A 26,901-nucleotide genomic window follows, 5' to 3' on the forward strand; every position below is an offset into this window, starting at 1 on the left:
TGAAAGGTAACTTCAGTTTTACAACTTCTTTTTTTAATTTCACTGCAAATTTTAAATGGCATGTTTGATCTAGTCAACCCATTAAAGGCACTTAAAAATTTGTTAAGATAGATCACAAATGTTACTGGAATTTTAAAAACATGTGCTTTCTAAATCACATAGTGTTCTAATCTTGTTTTACATGTATTTTTCATTTCAGCATTTCAGTTTTGTGCCTACCACTGCAGAAATCCACAACTAAATTCCAAATCTTTGTTGATCCTTTTGATACAGAATACTTAGACTGAGTCAAACTAATGCAGAGAACAAAGCAATTCTAACACTTTGCAATCATTATACTACTGCTTTAGAGAGGACCTGTGGTGCCTAACAAAGCCAAAGATGAGTAATAAAATATAAGCCAAGTTAAGATAAATTTAATTTTTTAAAAATATGACTGTAAAAACATACCTTTGTTATTTCCAAGGCCATAATCAAACCCTTGTCCATTACTACAGCTTGTCCCCTTACTGAAAGCTTGTATTGAAAAAGGACTCGGGGGAGGAGTCTGCACATTTTGATCTAGAAGAACTTGCTCTGTAAAAAAACCACACCACTTCAGAGTTAGACCTCTCAGGAACAGATTTACATTAGAAAGATGAGTCACAAAGCAAAAGAGCGATATTTATTTCCACCGATAGCACTCTTCCTCTTGACTAAATTATCTTAAAAAAACCCCACATCTGTTCTTCAGAACTCATGCTCTAAAAATATAAAGACAGAGGACTTAGTACCACGTAGACTGTTTTTTGTTTGACTGAGTTGTTGCCAGCTATGCTATTATTTGACATTTGTTTTTTTTCCAGTAACATCATTCAGCAGTGTTTATTCTTTGGACAGCAATTGTTAAAATCCCTTTGACAATCCCTTTGCACCTGAGTGGCAAACTCGGAGCCAATAAACATGTAATTGTGGCTACCCATGATAGGTCATGGGACACAAGATATTTTTCTCCTGACAGATTTATTTGTATCTGTAAATAAGTACTATAATTTCGCTTTCTGTACGACACTAAAGCAACCTCCAACCCAAAGCAACCTGGAGTATTTCATAATATTCAAAACTACAGTAGAATTAAAATAAATGAGACAGAATCCACTTGACTATTTAGATTTACAGAGAAATTACTGCCTTAATGTGGTCAAGAATACCATTCCGACTGATAATATATAAGAAAGCATTCAGAAGAAATATCCCAAATGTAGGTTTAAAAGCTTGGGCTGGCACCTTGAAAAATTTCTCTTTCATGTCCAAGTACTAAAATTAACATGGATTAAATGAAAAAAAAAAAATCACAACCCCTCAAAAAATAATTTTTTAAAAATTGCGTTTTAGGACAAAACTGCATTTCAGAGTACAAGCTTCACATAACATAATCAAGTTAAAAACAAATTACTAGCAAGAAAGCTGGAAATTTAAAGTCAGTTTATAAAAGCAAGGATCTAGATTTTTTTCAGAGACTACTCTAGATCTTGCTGTAGTATTTTAACTGGATACCTGAATACAGGCCTAGCTGTTCAGTCTTTTGCCTTGTCTCTGACAGAAATCCGACCTCATTATGGGAATTATAATTTTAATAAATAATGAAAATATGAATGCACTGTGAAAGATGGTGCTATTCATGGATATAAATATAGGCATTTGTACATCTAGATAGAGCTCCTGCAGATCGTTATTATTTTCCTCTAGCAAAAGCATTGAAGCTGATGATAAATTATTTCTAAATCATTTCATGGCATATAAAATCAATCAGTTTAAAACAACCTTCAGATATGGCTTAAGTGCACTAAGTTTTACATGGCACTGAGGTGAACTAGGAAACTAAAACAGGTTGAAAAATCTCAGTAATTGCTCTGGTAACTGCCTAAACTGCTTTAGCTAGATGCACTAGAGACATCCATCTTCACCCTACCTGTAAAAAGAGACTCATCTAGAAAAGATTAAAAACTGGTATATTGGGGCAGAAAGTTTCTAAGATGGTATTTCTATGAGCTGTATTGCAGAAATCCTTTTTGTCCTCAAAGCCTGGAGGTTGAAATGCTGTATTTGAAGATGTCCTTCAGTAACAGTGCACAACGATCAAGAATCTGAAAACACACCTTCAAACAAGGGTCTTGTTTAAAGTCTTCCTGATTTGTGAATTCTTTCTCAGATCACACATTTACTTTGAGAAATTTAAGACAATAGGAAATGATAGGTGAATTACTGAAGATGAAAATGCTAATTAAAAATGCAAAATACTAACAAGTTACTTAAATGCATTTCTTGAAGTAAGCACTCTGGAACGGCAATTTTTGCACACTGTCTAATTTATTAATTTCAGAGAAATTATTTTCTACTGGAAAAGCAAACAACCCTGTATAAAAATAAAAAAGAATGAATTTATCAACCCTATTATTGAATACATGTGTTTTCAACAATAAGGTACTGTTGCAATTCACAATTGTTTAGCTCTTGGAATCTACTTGGGCTCTTCGAATACCTCAGAACTTGACATTATCAGACACAACTCAAAATAGAAAAGCTATGGCTTCTAAAGAAGTGCTTGAAGTATTATCTAAACATTTACATATTTAATGAAAAACTCTTCATCCTTTCCCTTCTTTGTAGAAGGTTTTATGCCTGAAAGTCAAGCTGCAACAGTCCACAGGAAATACTTATGCATTAGCAAGGACTTGCCTTGTTCCAATACAGTAATGTGATGGTAATTGTCAAAGTACCTATGTGTGACATGAATTTCGGCACCAAATGTTAAAACTAGAAAAATGGCAAAGAGTCTGTTAAAATGAACAAATAAGAGGCTGACAATAAGTGTTGACCTAAAACCACAAATAGAGTATTACTGCTGAGGTCAAAGCTTTGCATGGAGACACTTTTTGGAAAACAGATGCATAAAAATTAACCCCAGAGCTAAAAGTAAAAAAGATGGTTAAAATTATTGTCCATAACCATAACTGGTACAGAAGAAATCATACAGAAATATTCTAACTGTTTTTTTTAAATCATTTCAAGAATGTTTATAAGCAACTTTTAAGTCCGACTGTGCAACATAAATGAAAATGCATAATCCAATGTTATACCTGTTCAAAACTCAGATCCTCCTTTATTTCTCCCATTTAGACTGCTTATTTTTTTCTAAGTTAATTAAAAAAAATAAAACAACCACTTGCCATCTTCATGTCGGAGGTACTGGTTTCCACCTCTGTCTCTAGCTAATGACCACGCCTCGCCTTCATCACTTTCACAGAACTCTACCATGCTGTTCTTATCCATTTGCACCCACGTACCTTCTGAATTTGTCACCTGATGCACACACATAAAAAAGCAAAATTTATTGACTTCTCCAATAATTCAGTAGCACAATTCAGCAACTACTTATAGTATCTGGAAAAAATATTAAATCTCAATCCCTATTACAAAGTAAATGTTAAAAAAAAAAGTTTCTTAAATTAAGGCCACACGCTGAGGCAGACTGAAGTACCAAACCTATTTATGGCATATTTACATTTAGGAGTAATTCCCAGAATTTTAGACCCATTTATGTTCAGAAGAAGCAAAACACCAACACCACAACTTCAGAAAATCCACACAAGCCTAAATAAAAACTTGAGGGAAATAAGTCACCAAGAAATACCTTCTAATCGATGGTGGCAACAGGAGAATTAAAATACCAAGATACCCATGAAAAGTTTTTATGAGTATAAATTTTGTTCCTGATACTATATTTAGGAAATAGCATGACACACTTCATCCTTAAGCCCTTCTTAACCATAAAACACCACTACTGGACAACCCAGAACAATAACAATAGTTTGGCAACTAAACAAATTAATACAATCAGTACAGAGACACAGGAATTTGTTAAATGGTTAGGTCCTAGGAAAACATTTTGTCAATGAAACAGAATTCTTTCAAAGAATAGGACAAAAGAGTAGATAAGAAGCACAGTTTTGTAAGGAATACTGTAACAGAAATATATAAGCAAGCCCACGTAACTGCAGTGCAATTGAAGATTATTCCAATCAATGCAAAAAGGCAAGAGACACAATTGCATTAGTACTTATAATATAAACCAAGTTCAAAGGCCAGTATTTATCATGAGGAGGGGAAAAGCAAACCTGTAGAGAGGCAGATTCTTTTGTTGCAGTTACTACTGTTATATACTGGTATCTATGAAGACATGAACTGAAGCTACAAGGATCCATACCTCGCCCACTGCCTTGACTTTGTTTCCCAGAACTAACATTCCAATTGGGATACCTCTAAGGTTAGGGCAGCTTCTGATGTTGTGACCTGATGGGCCAGTCTTCACTACCTTGTACACTCCAGGTCCACCTCGAAGGAATGGCATGTCTTGTTCTTGCATCACTGCTTCCTGTGGGCAGTGTGAATTTAGGTCTTTGAAAAAATCATCAGCATTAGACCTAGATTCCTGAGAAATTAAAAAAAAGGGCAAAACAGAACAGAATAAAACCTATTAATACCACCTTTAAACTACTGAGATAAGAAATATTTCAAGACTACAAAAGGTAAATTTCAAAGCTAAAGGAGATCCTAGTTACATTGTTAATTTTAGTGTGCAGTGCTGAACAACTAACTACCATTAAACTGCATATTAATTGAATTACTTTTGACAATACTCTTAAAGCAAAAGTGATATAAATGTAACCATTTATATAAAAATAATACCTCATAGCTAACATTAGATACAAATTATTTAATCTAACTGCTTTCACTAAACCTTCATCCTCACTGACATTTCTCAGGATATACATTCATTACTCCTGCTCTAATTTGTGAAATTTTGTTAAAGTCTGGGGCTATAGAAAGGGAATTTTAATATTATCTCTCTCCATATGATACGTTTCTTTTTCTAAATTCAGAGTAAAGGCAAAATTATGACAAAGAGGAACAGCAATACCATAGACTTTTAAATGCACATGTAAGCAATAGTGTGTACTTTTTGTTTCTACAATGACAATAAAAAAGGGCCTGCAAATTTATTTCACCTCATACTATTTGCCAATGAAATATATATCCAAACCTAAAGTAGGAAAATACTTTGAATTTCTTACCAAAAAAAAGTGGTAGCTACTAAAAGAAGAAAAAAAAATAGCATAGATTTTTCAGCCAACAACAGCTTAACTGAAAGGCTTTTGTACAAAAATATGAAGGATGGGAGTAAGAAATGTGCATTTATTTCAGAAGAATGCAAGTAAGAAGCAGGAGCAAGTTCTATGATATTGAAAGTCAAAGGTACTTTTAAAGGAACATCTCAAAGTTACAAACTACATATATCCTACTGGATGAAGCCAGCAGTTCACCTCATACAGTCTACTGGGTTCAGCAACAGGAGATGCTCTTTAGAAGCAGCATAAAGATCTTTACTAGCAGTCTGTCCTTTAGATATCAGGAACATTTAAAACCTTTTTATTGTGGATATTACAGAGTGCAACCTGTTTGCTTTAGTGTTTATTTATTAATCTGACTTCTCTAAATTTAATTTCTTCTGAATATGCTGATATTTTCTGCCTTGACAATCTCCCATAAAAACACCTTCCAGGAGTTCACTTCCTGTGAGAAAGAATTCTTTTTTCGTCAGATTTAAATCAAACTGGTTACTTTATTTACTTTTAAATGAATACAATTTCCTCTGATCTCTTTAATTATCATGTTTTCAGCTATTTTTTGGTATGGAAGTCTGTGCACTGTGTCCAGACTAATACAGCAGTTTTTTCAAGAAGCTTTTATACAAAAATGATTCTGTTATGTAAATATGTAACTTACAATGCAAGTTAATGCAAGCTGAGGTAAACTGGTTTGAGGAAAAAAAAAAAAGACAATTTAAACATAGTTTAGATCTTGACATAATAAAGTCTGCTATTCTGGGGAAAAAGAATCAGTGGACAAACAAGTTTTAAAATCTCTAAACCAAAATGTACAACACATTACCATCTTCATTACAAAGTTCATACAAAAAAAATCCATCTCAAAACATTACAGAACTGGTATTTAGACAAACACTTCTACAGTCAATTTAAACAGCTTAACTGTACATAACAATAACATATTTTGTTCCTAGAATTAAATAATTAAAAAAAAATAAGAATGGGCAGAGTATTAAGTATCTGTGGCTTTACTTATACAAGTATCATCTTATTAGATGCTGTAACTTAATGTGGAGCCTCCAATAAAAGGAAAAATTTTACCAATAAATTCTGCTCTTAGGGACAATGAAAGGCTTTGTTATGTTACTAGGCCACCTCTCTGAATTTCTAATCTTGTTTGTTAAATAAAAATTCAATATCTGCCCTGGTAGTTTTTTCTCATTTTAGAAGAAAGAGACACAGATACAGCACTGAATGCAAATCTGCTATTTCCTATAAAAATAATTCACAGTAAAACAGACTTCAAAGAATATTTAGCATAAAGTTGAGTCATAAGGTGCATTCCAAAAATAAGAGATACAGTGTGACTGTTCCTGTAATTTAACTCACCTTAGGGGGTAAAGCTTTGGAAGTCCATGAAAAAAAGTCCAAATCCCTTACTCCTTGGCTAGCATTAAAGACATTCTGAGCAACAAAGTTTGAAAAAAAAGACATATATCAACAAAGAAATGGGAACAAAGAAATACTGGAGGAAGAAGCTCAAGGTACTATAATGCAAACTTTCTCCTCAAGTAAATTTGCTGGTAGAATGTTTTGCAAAAGGGGAAAGTTTTGTTTTCCTAATCAAGTCACCTGAGTCCATGGCAAATCATCCATTACACAGAAACAGTTAAGTATGTCAAAAGCTCAAAATGGATGTAGTGTGTCATGCCATTTACTGAAATTAAGAGCCAGACATTTCTTATAAAGCTCGAGACTTCACGCACAGAAAATTCTCGTATTTCTGTTGCAAAGAAATGGAAGCTGGTCCCATCACAAACCAGTTTTCTACAGACAGTCTCCTGTTCTGAAAGATGCTTTCAACCAGTGCAGGACAGAGCACACAGAATTTTAGTCACCCAGTCAGAACCAAGGAGATGCAGAAGGGCCAAGCTCGCTGCTACTAAAAGGAGTTCACTTGCACAGAGCGATTCCATCAGTTTGCACATCAAAATCGTACTTTTTACCGGAGCCAAAAGTGTCAGTGCTATACGGAGAACAATTGCTAAGATTTCATTAGTTTTGTAAAACATGCTATGCATTAGCTAGTTTGTTATGAATAATCATAAACCAAATACAGCTTCCAGAGAGACATCATTAATTTTATAACCAATTGCCCACACTACAGAAACCAGCACTGCTGTTCTTTTTAATTTTTCCTCCCACAAAACAGTGAGGACAGCATTTTTTAATCACTGGAAAACATGAAAAAGAAGCCATATTTTCTCCATAAGCTAGTTTCTCACCATTTCAAAAAATTTTTCACCGTTTTTATCAAATGAAAGGATAGTATACATACAGCAGTACTAATAAACATATTTATGGTATTTATGATGGAATCCCTTCAATAAAGCACCCACTTCATCTATATCAAAAGAAGTATCAAATCTAACTCCCTATCCCATCCTGATATGGGAACCAAATGAAATCCCTGCTCACCAGCCACATAAAAATTTAACAGTAGCTAAGACAGTAAATCCTTTCAGGCAGAAACAAGTACAAAACACCCTTGGCATGCTTCATCTGTATTCCTTGAAAAAGCACTAAGATGTTAAAAGTAAGTAAATCTACACTTTTATCACATAATAGAAGCAAATCATCTACTATATTCTGCTTGCAAATGTCAGGTTTCAATAATACAAATTATCTGGCATTTTGACAAAGAGACGGAAATTGTCACACCACCAGCATTTCCGTACCTTTACCCAGAACAATTGAAGGAGGTAGCAATGCACATGTGATATATGCTCTGGGGAATTGGGGAAGGTAGGGAGAGTGTTAGATAGGAAGATTAAGTGAAGTAAAGGCTTATCAATTTGGCAGGAAAAGTGTGGCAATTACAAAAAAGCCTACATGTGCCTAATGAGTGTACTTCATAGACATCCAACCTACTTAAACTGTCTGATTCTCTTACTTTGCAGCATATCTCCTTTTTTGTGATGGACTTCCACTGAGAAACATGGACTATCCATACCTAAAATATTTAGGTATCATTTCAAAGATCTATTTTCCTACATCATAGAGCTCTATGTATTAAACACACAAGTCAAGTAGTGAAGTGGGACTATGCTGGCTTAGAAACACCAGGATCAGACTAGAAGCTCTCCTTCAAGCTCACAAGGTCTGTGAGCTTGAGAACTTCCTGGCTATTAGAACACTGTACACCAGTTTAGATGAATAGATCAGGTGTCTATTTGAGAACTAAGTTTTCATTCTGAAGAAACAACTATACAGAAGCTTTGAATTCAGCCATTCTGCTATCATCTGTAGATTTAGTTAATGCTTTCCTTCAAGACTTTACCTTCCAAGACCTAAAACTAATTTTAGAAATTCATACATTTCCCAATAATTTTTAAGTCTCAGAGATTCAAAAAAAAAAAAAAAAAAAAAAAAAAAAAAAAAAAAAAATCTGTTTTGCCACGAAAAATCATCAGGCCATTAGGAAGTATTTAAAACCTCAGCTATTATTTTTCAAAAATAAGACTCCTCTTAAACAGACATCTTGGCATTTTATCCAACATAGTCTTACTCTCCAACTGCTTTCCATCATGCTTAAAACAATGGTAAAAATCTTTTGTCAATGCCCTTCAGTGTTTCCCCAGAACATCCAACTTTCTGAGGTTCTGTGATCAAGCACTGGAGCCTACATATTAATTTTGACTCCTTCTTCCATTGCAATAATGGTTTGAAAAACTTGCAGGTACTCAGTCCTTGATTGCCTGTGGTGGCTGGGGAATGTAATACTGTAGCTGGACATCAGGATACAATATTCCTTCTTACAAAGTTCTAAATTTAAAATGAAGTAATAAGAACTTACTTAGAATGTGATTTTTTAAAAGACAACTTCCAGAGCTTGACCAAAATAAATTTGCATTTCTTCCTAGTGTGCACTTTTTTGTACTGTATCTACCTTACTATAAGTACCCTGTGTAAGCATGAATAACCGTCTACATAAGGAATTTTACAAGGTTTTTTTTTTCAAAAACAGATATCTGAACACCATAAGACAGAAGGAAAAATAACTACCAGAGATGGAAACAGCTTATCCAAAATCACAGTCTATTAAATTCAGCCTCATAATTATATTACCCACAGTGGATTGGATGAACAGTTTCAAATCAGGGGCTGTAAAGCAGTTCCTTGTGAAAGGACAAGTGAAACAGAAGAAGAGCTGAAGACTTTCTAGGAAGGTAATTGACCACAGCTCAAATAAACACCAATAACTACCATGGATCTCTCCTTTCCTATGATCATTTATTATCAAATATAAAGGCTCTGATAAAAATACAGAGAGTGTATTTATGAGATCCACAATAATCAATGTTTGCTTTATCATAAAATACCTAGTTAATGCTAATAAACATACATAAAAAACAAAATATACATCAAGATGAAAAGCGGTCACAATTAACACTCCCGAGAACCTCTACTGTTTTCATCTGCTCACTGTTCCGTAATACAGTGAAGAAACAGAATAAGTAAAAAAATTTTTTTTTTAAATTACATATTTTCCAAAATGTACTGAGAAATTTTATTTACTTAAGGGATTAATTATAAAAAGCCCCTATATTTAAACATGAGAAAGCAATGTAATTGGAGATGGCAAGTCTGCACACTCAAAAGAGTTGAATAGAAAATGGAGTCTAGTAGAAGTAATGTGACATCTACTTGAACAGGGAATACATGGCCTAACTCAGGCATTTGATTTTCCCTTTGCATTTTAGTCACAAAAGAGACTTTCTCCAGTCTTCCCTTGAAGCCAAAACTGGTTGAACAGCTTGGCTCCAAAAAAACCTTGCACAACCACTGTTTTTTTTTACTGCACTCTGCTCATTGTGTCATTCAGCTACCCAAATCAACAGGACTGAGCAGATACGAATTATATCGCAATTTAATCTAATAAAACTTTAGTAATTTTTACTTAACTGAACATCCTTTTTGACATAAGTCGTTCCTCTCTAGAGGACTGCAAAAATCAAATTTGACAACTTACAAACAGTCCTTTTTTTTTGACAATTCAGAGGAAAAAAAAATTTGAAATATTTTCAACCTAGTAATCACCATTAAAAAGGATTTTAGAACTTCCTACCAAGAAAGCAGTATCTGTGCAAAAGAAGTATCTAGTAAGAAAGCAGTATCTGCTAGACTAGCATGCTGTAAAGACTTCAGGCATTCAGAAGTCAGCCTCTGAACATTGACTTATGCGTTGCCACCTTCAAGAAAAAAATGTTAAACTATTTTTTTCCTTTTTCCTCTTATTATGAATCAAACCAACAAATCTTACTGCTTGTATATTGTCATAATGAAACCAAGTAGTTTCAGGACTTGCTAAGTCCTCTTAAAAATCTGAAAATGAGAGCCATGCAAGGAAACTTTTCTGAAAGTAGCTTGAAACACATTTCTTGCACATGCCCGCGTTGTTTTAGGAGTTGTTTTCATAACCCTTCTGCTGGGTTGGCTGCCACTTACAGAGTAGAAGCTAAGAAAGCACGATTTTTAACTTGTTAGTTAAGATATGTGACTGGCTACCTAAGAGAAAATTAAGCATCCCTAACAGCTCCTAATAGTCTAAATGGCAATGAAACTAATTCACAAGAGTGTTTAAAGCCCCCAAAACCAAGAGAGAATCTTTTATCTGATCTTTACAGACACAGAGAATGAAATGTTTGAAAACTGAATGTTGTTCTTCACATTTGATTGTACCTGACCTTATTCACATGGAATTTAAATTCTCAAAATTATATTGTCAAGATTGAATGTTCAGTTATTCACGGCTGACATTTCTTTTCAGGCTTCTCTCAAGAAGCACAGCGTATGTTTTTCCCTAGAACTACATCCATACCAGAGCTGTATGAAATATGTCAACCAGTAAGTTCTTGCTAACCACAGGCAAGTGCTGAGCTCAAAATTATTCCCTTCAACAAGTAAAAAAGGTAGTGAAGATAGCTGAACTAAAAAAAACCAAAACAATGAAAAGCCAAAAAACCCACACAACTAAGAAAAATCTACCAGACTATAATACCCATTTAAATATAAATATTTACTGAAGTTACTTAGTCAAGATGAATTCACTTTTACCATGAGTGAACTGGTAAAATTCAACCACTGCACAGTAATATTAATATTTCATTGAAGTATAATACAGTGATTTTCTAATGGCTACCAATTTCTAAGGCAAAAAATATAGGCAAAGTTTTAAACAAAGCCTATTTTTTCCATGTTTTCATATATTCTACAACAGACTAGACAGGCATATTTGAGTGACTGATTTCTGAGTACAGAAATAATTTGCTTCCCAAATGCAAAATTAATTTCCCAAATAAGGATCCTATTGAAAGAAATCTACAGATAGAAATAGATCAACAAATAATTTGTAGACAAGATGACCTATTCACATCATGTAACAGTATTTGGCAGAACAGCCACAGGGTATTACGAATTTCCAGATTTAGCTACTAGCAAACAGCCCAATTTCACTGTAACTGATAATACCTCAGTTCTTCTCTAACCAAAACCCACGAACAGCATGGTATTACTGGTCGCAGTGCTTAATTTAATGAAATATTTCTCAACTTTCTTCAATTGCAGCAGCAGTTCACTCAGATAAGATGACAAATGAAATCTAAATAGCAGTATCAATTCGATCTGATTCTCACATTCTGCCCAGAAGAAAACAAGGTACTGCCCACTCAGGGAATGCATGAAAACAGATGAGCCAGAAAGGCCTGCACGTCCAAGAATCTTTTGAGAAACACTAGTTTAGCTAATATAGTTTTTCCTTTTTTGTCTTTCACATTTTTCAAAAAAGCATCATTAGTTTCCAGAAAAGGTGTAACCTTTAAAATGCAGCAATGATGATCAACATTATTCAAATAGATTATTATAAATTCAATGTTTATCTTGAAGCCCTGGGGTTCTTTCAATAGCTAATGAAGTGATAACTTAGGGGATTCAGGAATAAAACTCACAAAAATGATCCACAAAACCCAGAGCCTAAAGAATTTTTTGTTTGCTTGGGTGGTTTTTTAAAAAGCATCAATTACATTAATTCACTGTAGGCTGCAAGCCTCTTCTGAAATCATGGCACCAGTGGACCACTTCAGACAATGCTATCTAGCGTAAGAAACATCTGGTGCAGACCACAGTCTAATACTATTCTGCTTTTGTTATAGCAGTCCCTGCACTTCTGTTTCTCTTCTAGGAGAAGAGGCTTCAATGTAAAAAGCCTCATACCTTTCTACACTCCACCCTCATTACACAGCAGCCCTCCAAAATGCAAACACATGTAAGGTTGTATTTGATAATTAAAATATCGTTTACCTCAGGACTTCTTGCAGCCTTAATTAAAGAAAGTCTAGTAATGAGGATAGAGTGTACTTCTGGGTATTTTTTAAAGGCACCTTTTACTTACGTCAACAGGTACCAGAAGGCTCTTGCCAAGATGTTGGTTAAAAGACAGACACCAGGCTTCAGTGTAACCATTCATGTTAGGAACATACTTCTTTATTGTTTCATCATTCAGCCTCAGCCAAACACCATCATCATTGTGGATCTATGGGAAACAAGCAACAAGAACGAGCCATGCCCTCCTGTAACTGTTCTGTGGCTAGCAAGGATTAACAGAATTCAGGCAGAAAACAGCAGCAAAGCAGCAATGATTCTTACAATGCTGATACAACATAAGTACAGATAAAGAGGAATATTGACAACAGAACTCCAAAGCAATGGGGAAGCATATCTTTTTATAAGTCAAGGTGTGAAGATAAATTGAAATCGGATCATGCAGTAATAAGAATTGCTTCGAAATAAAAGAGGAAAAGAAGTCAAGCCTTCATAAGCTTTATAAATTCCCCACTTCCCATTTTTCCATTGCTGGTATGACTTGGTAAATCACAAAAGTATTCCTTGCACATGAATTTATATTGTAAGAAAAAGACATGCATAGTAGTCTAACACACTAGTAATGAACTTTCAGATCTCTAAGTGACAGATGTAAGGAAAAGGACATCTACATCTGAATTTTTGTGTAGAGTTGAAACAGTAAGCAGTGAAAAGCTAAATCTTAGAAGGTATTATTGTAAGATGAACTCTAGATTTTTCTTTCCTTGTATCAGTCTCAAATGTTTGTTACACAGGTTTTGAAGTAAGTAAATTACAGGAAATGACAGCTTGAAAAACTAAATTAGTAAATTTAGATTTTTGCAATTTACGGTCTTTAGTTGTATATGTCAACATCTAAACATGGAAAAAGCCCCATTATTTGCATGAATTACCTTTACATGTTAGCCCAATTTTCAACAGAAATGTCTTATTGATTACCTCGTCAATGAAAGTGATGGATCCATTGACTTTCACTATGCCTATTTGCTCACTCTGAAGGGAAGGGTGGCTACGGATACGAAGCCCTGCACTGTCCTTGGCCACAAATTTGCGAACCTAAGAGAAGCAAAGAAAGACAGTAAGGAAGAAAAAAAATTGGAACAGAGTTCTCAGAGTAAAAAGAAATAGGTTTAACAGATTCTGAAATGCCAGTGACAAGACAGCAGTCTTAAAGAGTTACAGTTTGTTGCTAGTTTCCCATGGCTGCTGTGTATAACTTCACTTTTTTTACTATAATCAATAAAATTATAATGTTCCAAAACCCATAGCGTCAGCATGCATTGACTTGGAAATATTTCTACATATATACCCTACAATAATCAGTACAAGCTTCTGATGTTTTTAACACAGACATTTCATTTGCTGCTGAAAATGTCACCAGTTTTGCATTTTCAGATTTATTATTTCTCCTAATTGATCAGCCTGGGATTACCATTTCTCAGTTGTGCTACTGCAGTATTCTCTTTAGTCAGTTTTTTTACCAAAATTTGGCTATTTTCCTTAGCTAAGCAGTTTAACTAGCCATTTTTAAATAAAATTGTCTTTCTATTTTATCTTTCAAATAGCTATTTCAATAGTTTCTTCTTTTTTGCACAGGAAGGTTAGAGCAGAGACTCCTTGCTATTAGCTGGACTTAATACAGCACCCCAAAATCTCCCACTTGTTATTCACACTTTTTACCATTCAAACATTATCAGGCACCTGTCCCACACAAAAGAAATGTAAGCCATCCTACTGATCTCTTAAAAGCAGTGATGCATATTTTCTATCCATAGGGAATAAGACTACTTTCTTGGAAGGTTATTTTCAAACTCCACAGGTAAAAGGGATAGAAGTATCAATGGAAATATGGATTTAATCTATAACAACATAAAGCACAGACTGATGTATAAGGAACAAACTCAGTGATACATAATGAAAAGTAAGACCTAAGTGCATTAACCCTTTTTCCCTAAAGAAATTATTTAAGAAATTATATTTATTCTGAGGCAAATTTAGAAAACAAAATACAAACCCAACAAAACCTCAAAACCAGAAGCATGTAAAGGATTTCATAGAGAAATTACTCCAAAATGTGCAAGGTTTTGCTTATTAACAGTCTTCTTACTCATAATACTTAAGATTCTCGCAACAGACAAAACTGAGACTTTCAAGGTCCTTGTAAAAGTATAAAGCTGAATCACTGCTGGCAGCATTCTGAACTCTAACAAGCCAAAAGCAAGTCTTGCAAATCAGGGGTCCTTGCATCATGTTACTTCAGAAAATCACAAGTTTGCTAGAACTTGGATTTAAAACTTCAACTTAGAGGTAAAACACACATTCCAGATTTGGAGTAGCACAGGCGTGGAAAGAGCCTGCTTCCCTTTTGCAACAGCTAACCTAACTAGTTAATAAAAAACTTCAACCTATAACTAGAAATTGCTTAGCGATCAGATCCACTGACAGTCAGTACAATAAAAAACAGATTAGGAGTCCTCTTATGCTCATTTCTGACCATGATAAAAAATTTATTGTCTGTATTTTTTTTGATACAGAGCCTCTTTGCTAGGAATATTTCTGTATAGCACAGTGGTTTTGTAACTCTGTAACACCTCCAGAGGTGGTTCTTCCATGGAACATAAACAAACTGGATTCCAACTGAAGAACTGACTAGGGCAAAGGCTTAGCAATTAGGATGTACATAATCCCTGGCAGTTTTCAAGAGCTGTGTTGCCAGGCTTTTTTATTTGACAAATATGCAAAGAGGTACCTATCACACAATACAAAGGGGTGTTGTATAGGATAAAGCAACCTTAACAAGGGGGTTGATCTTCTACAAAGGGCGAGAAAAACCACCTCCAGCCCAGAGCTTTTGGGTTTGGTGGTTGTTTTCTGATTTTGCAATCGATGCTAGCTACTTGTTGTGTCAGGACGGTGGGAACCATCAAAACATATTAGTGACCAATCATCCTAGTACCAGCCTTGCACCTTCAAATTCAGCTAAATTAGGACCATTTTCTTCTAGCTGGTTCCAACTACCCTGAATTACATTACATAGCTTGAAAAATAATGTTTTCCTCAATAGGATATGGAATGAAGTTTCCTGGAAGTTAGTTAATTTAAGCTTTGCAGCTAATAGGGAGGCAGCAATTCTTATGGGTCATATACTCCAGGTTGAACACAGATCACTATCATAGTCTCCTTCAGATTTTTCATCTGACTTCAAATAACAGAGAATGAAGAACACACATATAAAATCCTAACACAGTACCCATTTTCAGCTTGCAATTTAAGTAAAATTTGGCTACAAAATGGGAATGTTCCAGTGCCTCAATGAAAATATTTTGTGTTTCTAGTTGAGAACAGATCACCACTGAGAATGCACTGTTAGTGTTCTTTGATTATAATTATCTGAAATTTCAGGCTAACAAAGATAATGAAGAAGCATTTAGAGCTCAACTAAGCCCTTTTTCTCAGCAAAACATGATTTAGTATATTGGACTGTCTCTGACTGATATATGTCTAATCTGCATTCTTGGCTTCAGAAACACAGAACACAGTACATTTACTACCCTGCTGTATTACTTACAATACTGCTGTTAATACACAAAGAATTACCATGGTTTGATAATTCTTTCTGTATTTTATGGTTTGTTATGTGATTTATTACTACACAGAAGAAAGCTGATTGATTAAATGATTTACCATGAAAGGTCTAGTTTAATTTTTCAGCAGGCTCTACTATGTACAGGACAAAGACGGGTCCTTTTTCAAAAAGACTAGAACTTGGAACAAGAAATGAGACATGCACACAGACATCAAGGACAGGATTAAACACTACATAATGTCTCAGAACATCAGAGGACAGACTTCTGTCAAGTATTTTGACTGTTCCTTGACAACACAGTTATCTATGAACAAGTTACCCCAATTTCCACTGTAATAATTGAAAAGAAAAACAGAACTTCTGTTCAGCAATTCATCTCATATCAAACCAGATTCTCTCAACTGGGGACAGCAAAACAACACATACGATGATCAGCTTGGGTGGAGGTATCATGAAGTTGCATGAGATAAATCTCTTTTAGTAGGCATTGGGAGATCTAATGAAGATAATGAACTAACCAGGAAGTCTTCCTTCCAAAACAAGGGAGAAAGTCTAAAAGAAGCTTCTTGGGGAAAAAATAAAAAGAGACCCAGTGAGGGGTATATGTTGCACTGAAACTAAAAGTACATTTATTCTTTTTAATTTGAGGCATGGCTGCAGGGAAAAATAATCTTGTTAGTAGAAGAAGGAGATGTTGAATGCATTTTAAAGACTGGGGAACCATACAACAAAGTTACTGTCTCTCGATTATCCTGAAGTCTAGAAAAAAAAAATCAGGATGCACTGCACAGGTGAAAACCTGATCCTTTTTGTAACCATATATTTCTTAACCACCTTCCTAATTTCAGTAGGATAGAAAACAACCTTGTGGCTATTTCAGAACTCCACATCTTTTAATACAGGTTTATTCCACAAAAAAACCCACCTAAAAAACCCCAAAGTCAGCACCTCATTTAATATCCCTTCCTTTGCATCTAAGAGGAAATGCAAGGTAGTTCCCTCATCTGAGCCTTTTCCTTGTATCACTGCTGCCCATTTCAGCTTACTTGCTTTATTATGTCTACTTGAGACGTTCAGGGTAGAATGAGAAGGTGAAATGGGAATGTCAAAAGCTACAGAAAGGATACCTTTAAAAAACATAATCATGTCAGTCTCTAAGGAAGGAAAAGATACTAAAGAAACTGGTTATGGATTTTAGTTATGGACTGACTGAAGATGCTTACAACAAAACAAACAGAATCTTTGTAAAATTTCGTGCACAATAATTTCATAGTATGATATATACGAAATAGAACTAATAATAGTGCAGAATTTTGTCTGTGGCTTTAATAGCTGTGTAATGTTTGTGTGACAAGCCAAGGCAAAAGCAGTTTCTGTAGAGCTTCTAACAGTATTATGAATTAATGAACAAAAAGAAAATTAAATGAGTTTGTTTCATTTTATCCAGTACATTAATTTCATTCCATTCAGCATGTTAAAGTGATCTGCAAATATCCTCAAGTCTGCAGCACTTTTATATGATAAAATATATATTAAACAACAAAAAAGTCCCACACGAATATAACTATCTGGTTTTTTGGTTTTTTTTCCTCCAGTTCTCCAAACCTTGTTTGGCTGAGGCTCAGCTTTGGGTTTGATAAGTTGGGTTCCAGGAGGTATCATTCCTTTCGGAGGATCTTTTACTTTCACTTCTAGTCCAGCATCTATAAGCAAAAAAAGACTAAGTTAAAAAAAAATATATATAAGGGGATATATCAGTTAAACAGTAACTACAGTTTATCTGTGCTACAGCTCCGAGTAAACAAAATAACCACTTACTTATCTGTCTGTCAAAATCAACACCTGGCCATTGGCTTCATGGTGCAAGGTATTAATTTTTGAACATTTCTATTTTCCTATTTGGAAATTTACAGAGATGTAATTTCATGCTGTTGTCAGATACCTGTCACAGTGTATGCACAAAGCACTACCAGGCAATTTTGTATCCTAATAGTGTCTGTAGGGTTATGTTTCAAGAAGTGGTGAAAGCTTCTGGAGAGGCAGTAGCTTATGCAATGCTGTGCTGCTACAGAAGTTAATTGCTACATGTGAGACATAGATATAAGAGCCTGAAAAGGCATGTTACACAACCAGAAAAGACCTATAAGGTAAAGAATTGGCATATTTAATTACCAGTGCTGTTATAAAACCTTAAGGCACTGGAGAGTGACATTCTTGTTTGTGAAGAAAAATACACACAAATACATGTGAAGAAAGACACAAAAATTTAATAGATGAACACAATGTTCAGTAATAACCTTCAAGGAAATTGCCTCAGCAATTTAAAAGTGTTAAAAGCAAACTGCAACAGTAGATACTTTTGTGGTTTTTGTTTCATTTCACAGCGTGACCCTCTGAAGAACAACATCTTGGAAAGAAGCACCCACACCTAGCAATAAAACTGTTGCTTTCACTAACATCCTTTCAAAACAAGCACAGCAGCAACAGAAGCAATCTACAAGCATCAAGAACATAACAGGTTTGAAACAAAGAAACTGTTACCAGTACTTAAGCAGTCGAAAGCTGACAGAATTATGGGTCAAGCACAGGTATGTGAAAGTTTCAGAGGGCATAGTCTAATATAATGACTGAGTCAGAAAGTTCCATTGCAGAAAAAAGGCACAGCTAAGTATTAAGAGTATACTCATACCTGTATAATAAGAAGGTTAAGAGCTACATTTATCATTTCTAAAAGATGACCCTACACACTGCTTGAGGGTGGTAGAATCTGTGTAAAAGTGCAAGAGCAGCTGATTTAAACTACAGTGTAAAGTTTGCTCCAGAGACAACACACTGGAAAAAACACAACTGAATGCACTGCAGGCTCCTATGAAGGCAAATATTCCTCTGTTTGAGGAATACAGATAACCATTAGTAATACGATTTTATACCTCTCATCTTCTGTAGTTAACACATAAAACCAAATCCCATTCCATTTCTACATGAATTATGTGTACTTGTATTTATGAGTATCACTATGTGTTTACTAAAGGTGCTTGTCAGTATAGGGAAAGAGGAACTGCTGGTCTTCTTGAACTCACCCAAACCCTCTTACCAGACATGGGTCCAGCTACAACACTTCCTGTGTTTCTACTGCCATCTGCATCATATCACCAGTAAGGCTAACATGAGAGCATTCAAGATACACAGTATTACTGGAAGGGCACTCTTTCCACCATATGCTATAGTGTCTTACGGTGCAGTCCCCAAGACTGGCAAGATAACTAAAAGATTTCCAGCAAGGAATGCACCAAAACCATTTAAAAATTACTACAAATAAGTAAGAGTTCAGGTAGAGTCTCAGTTAAGACCACATCTCCTCAATTTTCCAGAACAAATGACAGTATGTATTTCAGCATCGTCAGAAACAATTTTGCCTTTCCTTAGGTTCTTCAGGGTTGGGCTGGGTTTTTTCCCTTTAGCTACACTTCTCTGTCACTCTCAGCTGAAACAAGACATTCTTCTTTCAACACTTGAGAGTTGAGAATGAGAGAGTCTGTTAATCTGGTAGTCTAACCACATTATAAATACATGATTTGCAACATATATTCCTATTTCAGAGTGTGCGTTTTTTTCTCCTGACAAAGAAGAGGGATTTAACTAGAAGGCTTCTGAATGAAAACTTGGCTGCTAAGTTTTGCTATGAACTGTAATATTAAACCTTACGAAGATCAGGACACAAATGTGTCAGTATATAAAGAGGGAATAATATAAATTTATGCTTAAATATAGTGAAAATTAAGTACCTATTTCAATTCCATCTATAGTAACATGAATGGTGTAGAGACCAACAGCTCCAGGAGTCCAGTTTGCACAGTATGTACCATCATTATTGACTCTGATCAACATGTTTTCACTGGGTCTAGGCATAAAGAAAACAATTAACATCACTGAACAGTTATTGTCTTTTTGGACATAATGTATGTCATAAACATATAATGATTAGCATATTGTTTAATTTGTAAACAATTTTTTTCTAGCAGATCATCTAAATACAATTTTTCCCTTTCCAATGTACCAACCTCCTATTATTTACCATGAAAATATAATCCTCTATTCCACATTTATTTATAGCAAATGACAAAAGAATGACATTCAGAGAGTAGCTAATACAAATAAGGAAACAACAATAAAACAATTAGAAAAAGATTTTAAATAAAATTGCTACATATAAGAAAAAAATACTTGAATTCTGTGTTTCTACCTTCAGACACAGTTATACTTGGGAGCCTGGGTGTAAGCAGAAGTGTTGGGACCTGTTAATTTAAGTCCTTATCCAAAAGAAATTTTTTAATGTTTACCTCTTTGGTGTTGGTGAAGCAAAACGTAGTTCTTCAAAAGAATAATTTTCATATGCCTATAAACAGATTAAATTCAAACATAAAACCAACAGTTATCCATTATACCACTGTCTTGAATAAAAGAAAGCAGAGCATTTTCTTAAAGAACACATCAATCTAACTTTCCATACCCCAGAAGCATTGATCAGGGAATCAGAAACAAATTTCAAAACACAGAAATATATGCACACACGAAAGAGTATCTTCACTGTCTCATTAAAGAGTCATTATTTAGCTAAAAGAGAATACTACTGCTAATAAAAAAAACTTGTTAAGTATTTGAATCTCTTCAAATCTGACTTATTTAAAACCCTTTTGAATCCAGGCAGTGCACTGAAGACTATGAGAAGATAAGAAAGCAAATATGTTGCAGGTAAAACCTGCAAATCAGCCCAGGGGCTTTATCAGTGAAATTTCAGATCCTGTCTCTTTCAACTCCAAGTGAAGATGAAATTCCCTCAACAATGAGGTGATACTTCCATTGACTTCCACTACAAAAGAGACCTGGTTCACTTCCAGAGCATCTTGTGAAATCACTGCTCTGAAAAGCCCCGTAAGAAAACAGAGTTAGTCCTAGAAGTGCACAAAGTCCTTAACAAGAATCTCTGTGGGCTGCAATATTTGCTGAGTTACCACATTCCCCTGTTAAGTCAAAACCAACAAAAGGTAGGATAAGAGCCTTTGAACACATATGCAGATCAGCCATTTTGGGTCCCTATATCAAGATATAGTTTTGGGTATCAGTCCCCCAAACATGCCATAATTTATTATATATATATTTATGAAGTGAGAAGCTAGATTTTATAATCATATTTAGGTATCAAGTAATGATACAATGTGCAGGCTGATGTAAAATGAAAATATCAGGGGATGTCTGCATTTTACACTGAAATGAGTGTGCTTGATAATGCAATATTTACAATGGGAAACAATATTTACAATGTCTTGAATTCATAGTTTTGGATGCAAAGGACTTAACTTGAAAGGAACCTTGGGAAGATTCTCTTGAAAAGCACTAAATATGGAAATCAAGCATGTTTCAACAAAAGAGACCCTTTTTTAATTTGACCTTGGTGTCTTTTTATGTTTATGAAGATTCATCCTGTTATTATCTACTAAGGGGATTTTTAATGAATCCTTCCATTTTCATTTTCCCTTAGCCTACCTTCAAGTAAAAAAAATGATTACATGTTAACTAGCTGGTATTAAGCATTCCTCACTCCATCAAATCTACAGAAGAGTTTTTGAACACCCTACACTTGCACCACCATGGTTTACCCCAGAGCATCTCATGCATTACAAGATATACCACCCTAAGAGTTGTGTGGGCAGATTTGACACCTTTGACTGGAAAAGCAGCAGCAGGTTCCTATGTACCTTATAGCAGTGGACAGTGGCTATCAGAAACATCATCTAAGCCCCAACCTGGAATAAATAACATATTTCTGCCTCCTCTCAAATCACTTTTAAAAGAAGCATCAAACCAAGAAGTGACGTTTGCAGTAGCCCAAATAAAAATCCCAAATCACACCTTGATATGCACATAATTTACCAAGTTCTTAAACCATCTCTTGTACACTCCATTGATTTAACAGTTCTTTCACTGATCTATTCAGTACCCAGCTGCACTATTTACACACAGGTACCGCAGCACTATCCTTTGCAAAAAAACCCCTGTACCCTTCTAAAGGGTGCTAGTTTGGTGGTTCTGCCCCACAACAAATCCCTACTGATTATGCTAAGTATTATCCTTCTCTGCCCTCCTGGCTAATCCTGTCTCATTACACCATGTAACTGTTACCTGTACACAGCATGTCACATCTCTTAGCTGGGTCAGTATGGTACACATAAATAAATTTGCTGCATCTGCTATAATATACTCAATCAAATCAACACTAGCTGCTCAGTTTTCGCTTCTTTAAAAACTGTTCCTGGCAAAGTGTCTGAGCTGATCCATTTAACAGTGGCTCATTTCATCACATGCTGCTTAACACATGCATTGATATATAAAATCATGTGTATGCCTTTTTTTACTATACTGAGCTCTTATCTTTTCCTATGTTCACCTATTCTAGTTTTACATATGTATTCACTGCAGAACTCCAACTCCATATAAATAAATATACTAGTTTAACTTTCCCTTCACCATTTCAGTATCTGTTTTTATTGCTCCTGAGTGACTCAGACTCATTTGTTAATCTGGCTAATCAAAATCAAAGACAACTTTCCTTTTTATGCTAATCAAATCTATCTGCTTTAGAGTTTAAGCAATTGGCCCTTTTGATGTATTTAGTTTATTGCTGAACTAATATATAATCAAAGTAATTTGCATTGAATATACTTTCAGATTGGGACCAAAAGTAAATATATATTTTTCCTTCTCTGTTGCATACCTTTACACACTTTGAATGCTGGATTCTATAGTTATATTGCCAAAATTACTGTAACTTACCTTCATCATTGTAATAGCAATATACCGAGCTTCTTTTACTATCATTGGCTCATAGGAGGAATCAAGCTTTGGTGAAGGAAGCCCTCCAAAGGTCATATCATTGCTGGGGGAAACAGCTGTTGCAGGACTTCCTGGTATCCGCTGCACTTTTTTAACTTGTTCTTGTTGCAAAGATGTTTTTTTCTGAGAAACAGGAATAGCTTTGACTTCTACCTGTAATAGTATGTGGAATAGGGAATATGATTTAGTGAGAAAACACACACACATTCTTTTAAATTTGATGCAGTGCAGAGACAAAGTACTTAGAGCACTCCCTGTAAATCCAGCTGTGTCAAAACGCAATGTATCTACACTTCATCTGCAAAGCCAAGCACAGGACCTTGGAAAGATGCCAATGGGCAGGGGAGAAGCACCCAACTGACTCAGCACTCCATCAGCACAGGCCGGTGTCATTTCTGCCAGAACCAGAGCACGCCCTGGGAAGCAGCACACAGTCTGATATGCTTAGGCAAGTTTTCCCACAACAGAAAAGTGCAATGAAGTAGAAGGAGCCTTCCAAGTGAGTGCACAGACTTCAGAGAGGATTATCATGGCCACTAGATCTGGATCAGCAATGGCCACACTGGAGCCAGGCTGGCTCTGCCAGCACCCTATGTTTATATTGTGCTCTTCAGTGCATGTCCTAACTGGCCTCTTCCCCCAGAGGTACCAGGAATCTCCATTAGTGCAGGAACAGTCAGCAGTACACTACTGTCTGAGGAAGACAGACTACATGGAAAACATGTTTATGTGTTACTCATCCTAGATCTGCAATTAAGTGGATATTTTTAAACACTGCAGTTTTCACACACTGTTTTATCAAAATTTGACTGAATTTACCAGAAGTTACATCATTACATTGCACACTGAATGAGTCCTGAAGAATGATTAAATTGAATAAAGATTTTTGTCACTTCAATACATTTGTGAACAGCAATTAAATAATAAAACCAACAACGATTTTGATAATATTTTGACATCTCTTTTTCCTGATTGACAGGATAAAATCACTACTGAAAGTTTTCCACTTGTTGCATCACTAATTTAAGTCAGTAATCATGCAAGTTTCACTCACGCAGTGTTTGTGACTAAGCTAATTCTTGTGTTACTGTTGCAGAACTGCTGTTCATTATTAGGTTTACAGCTCACTATAAGACAACTCCCAATAATTACATGATATACAAAGAACAGATTTGAGAGCTTTTATCACAGGAATCATGCCTTTGTAAATGGTATTTCATCTACACTTGGGCTTGAACAAAACCAACTACTCCACAGCAGTAGTAGGCTGTAAAACACAAGAAGTAACCTAATTTACTAGAACTACCATTCTAGAAGAAAACCATTTTGTGTTTCTTTTGTTTGCATTGCTTCACTACTTCAAATCAAGCAGCTCACTTTTATATATTCCACATAGGTTTTACACCAAAATGTGCAAAGTTCTAACTCGACCTGAGGCTGTCAAGAATAACTCCTTGCCAGTAGTGAAAAACAGTGGCTAACTAAAGAGGCTGAAGGCAAACAGAGGAACACTAGTCCTTGACAGTTATTATTAACTGCAAGGACTACAGGAACTTCCAATAAAAATAATAATGAAGGTTAAGAGCTATATTTATAATTTCTAAAAGTTTTAGAAACAGAAAAGGGAAGAGTATTGTTCTAGTCTCAAATAAAGTAACTATAAAGTGGACCATCAATGTGCTTCTGACTATTTTTCCCATCACGAAGTCTGTGGTTTATAATTGATAATTATATGGTTTAAAATAACTCTTTTTCCTGGCTTACAAATTAAGAAATGGATTCTTGTCACTTTAGTACATCATCATCATACCTCACTTATGATTGATTATTTATACAACTACAGATGCGTAGTTCACTACAGGCGTTATCAATTGCATGAAATGGTGCTGGCACAATACGTAATTTGGCAGTTTTGTGGATTTAGAGGTAAGAAAGTCTGACTAAAATGAATTTATGAATGCCACTTTCTGTCCTATACAAGAGTATTCTGTGGAATACCTATAATAAAAACTAAAAGACAACAAGATGAAGCAGAACAGCCAAGATTACAATAATTACCTTCATATTAGGAACATGCACAACATCCCCATACTGGTCTTTTGTTTGTACTGTAATAACGGTTGGCCAACCACATCGAATATCATCCTTATTCAAAATCAATGATGTTTTTTGAGGATCAGCATAGGAATCCGGCTGCAGCCACCTACAACAAAGAAAACCACCTAACATTAAAATCTCTTACAGGCTCCAAAACATGAATTCTTACTCTGTCCAAATGTGACATAGACATAAGAAAGGACACAGAACATCTGAATGCCTACATGGTTTTAACTGATGTGTTAATGGAAACAATATAGCCAAATAGTTTTATTTAACTAATATTTAAAATAACTATGGCAGTTCTATAGCCAGTTAAAAGGACAAGCAACAGGGCGGTTTTACCTTGCAAGTCGTCCACCACTCGATCCTGGCACACAAGCAATGAAATCCTCCAGGAAGGACTGCTCGTTGCTTTGCACCTGCAGTGGAAGACTTCCTTCGAGAGCTTCCAGTATGGTTGGTGAGTGAGATAGTGCCAAACCTTTCCCAAGAATGCCTGAGTGAGATTTGCACACCTTTTTTTTTTGGCAGAGGTTGGGGGTGAAAAGAGAGAGACATAGAACAGCTTTTCAGTGACATGCTGACATTTTCCCGTAACGTGACACAATTACCACAAACATTTTTGGCATCTAAAACCATTCAAGGAGAATAAACTACCCTGATAAAAGCTTTTAAAAAAGCCATCTCAGCCTATTAAACAATAATTTATGCCAAAAGAGGTTAATTGACATTAAGTTAGGGAGATTCAGCATTAGCTCCCATTTCACTAAACAAAAGGCCATCAGCAAACCAGAACAACTGCAATCATGTTATGTGGGACTTGATTAACATCACTGCTTAGCTGAAAAAGTGATTTTATTTCTCTGATTACAAAGACATGTAAAAGATTGATTTTGGTAACATTTAAAACTTGCCAAATACTGCAGCTTCAGCCAAATAGATATTTTGAAATACTTGGTCATCTAATGTTCCATGTGACACAGTATGTATTTTTTTCCAAGCAGATTCATTATAAAAAATGATTTCATGTAAAGACTAAAATACTGTATGATTTTCTTAAACTGTTACATAATAAGCTGGATTCCATTCTACTATAAAAACCTTACAAATTGTTTTCTTCTGTAGCAGTCAAAATTTCAATTATGTGCTTAAGTATGTTGCAATGGATAAAAACTGCAGCATACCTGTAAAGCAGCCTCTTCAAGTATCTCAAGATCCTCTTCAAATTCACTACCTGCTGGAAAAATATACCAGTTATATTGGCAGTTATCTACATATTACAGAATATGAGATTCAATTCTGTTTTGTGAAGCCTTTTATTTTACGAATTTCAAGTTTTGCATAATGATGTGTCATACTGTTCAATCAGCAGCTGAAATACTAATATTTTCAATTAACATAGTAAACATGCAGTATTGTGTAGTTCAGCGCACACACAAACGAATAACGTAAGTTAGACAGAACAAAAAATTTGGTGTTTATCTTTTTATCTCCAAGACATTATGCATGGCAAGTCTTTGGATGTGACAGATACTTTAAGAAGGATTTTGAGAGGTCAAGATGGTTTCTGGGAAGCAGTATCTCTAAGTATGCAACAGCTGCTCCCTTTTAAGAGCTTACCTTTGTAAAATTACTTGAAAGTCTGATAAACTCTGCACAATTTTATAAATTATGATTCTTCCTAAAACATAAAGGTCAAATACATACTATTACACAGTATTTCTTTCTCACAAATACAACTTAAAAGTCTGATTCCGG

At 35.1% G+C, this 26,901-nt stretch overlaps 1 protein-coding gene across 14 annotated transcripts in view; it reads right to left on the reverse strand.

The window, feature by feature from the left end:
- Positions 1 to 26,901, reverse strand: part of MYCBP2 (MYC binding protein 2) — a 174,111-nt gene that overhangs the window by 42,670 nt on the left and 104,540 nt on the right. For 4 of the 14 annotated variants that reach the window (XM_063392256.1, XM_063392258.1, XM_063392254.1 and 1 more), the window contains 13 exons: positions 26,328 to 26,380; positions 25,486 to 25,658; positions 25,102 to 25,246; positions 22,984 to 23,196; positions 20,493 to 20,548; positions 19,938 to 20,053; positions 17,758 to 17,855; positions 13,506 to 13,622; positions 12,598 to 12,738; positions 6,537 to 6,611; positions 4,247 to 4,471; positions 3,210 to 3,342; positions 451 to 576 (listed from right to left, as the gene is read on the reverse strand). In XM_063392256.1, coding sequence (XP_063248326.1) covers positions 451 to 576; positions 3,210 to 3,342; positions 4,247 to 4,471; positions 6,537 to 6,611; positions 12,598 to 12,738; positions 13,506 to 13,622; positions 17,758 to 17,855; positions 19,938 to 20,053; positions 20,493 to 20,548; positions 22,984 to 23,196; positions 25,102 to 25,246; positions 25,486 to 25,658; positions 26,328 to 26,380 — 1,671 coding nt within the window. The remainder of the gene's footprint in view (positions 1 to 450; positions 577 to 3,209; positions 3,343 to 4,246; positions 4,472 to 6,536; positions 6,612 to 12,597; positions 12,739 to 13,505; positions 13,623 to 17,757; positions 17,856 to 19,937; positions 20,054 to 20,492; positions 20,549 to 22,983; positions 23,197 to 25,101; positions 25,247 to 25,485; positions 25,659 to 26,327; positions 26,381 to 26,901) is intronic. The other 10 variants (XM_063392266.1, XM_063392253.1, XM_063392257.1 and 7 more) reach the window with 9 other exon arrangements.

Source organism: Prinia subflava, chromosome 3 (genome assembly GCF_021018805.1).
Source record: "Prinia subflava isolate CZ2003 ecotype Zambia chromosome 3, Cam_Psub_1.2, whole genome shotgun sequence".
Taxonomy (NCBI): domain Eukaryota; kingdom Metazoa; phylum Chordata; class Aves; order Passeriformes; family Cisticolidae; genus Prinia; species Prinia subflava.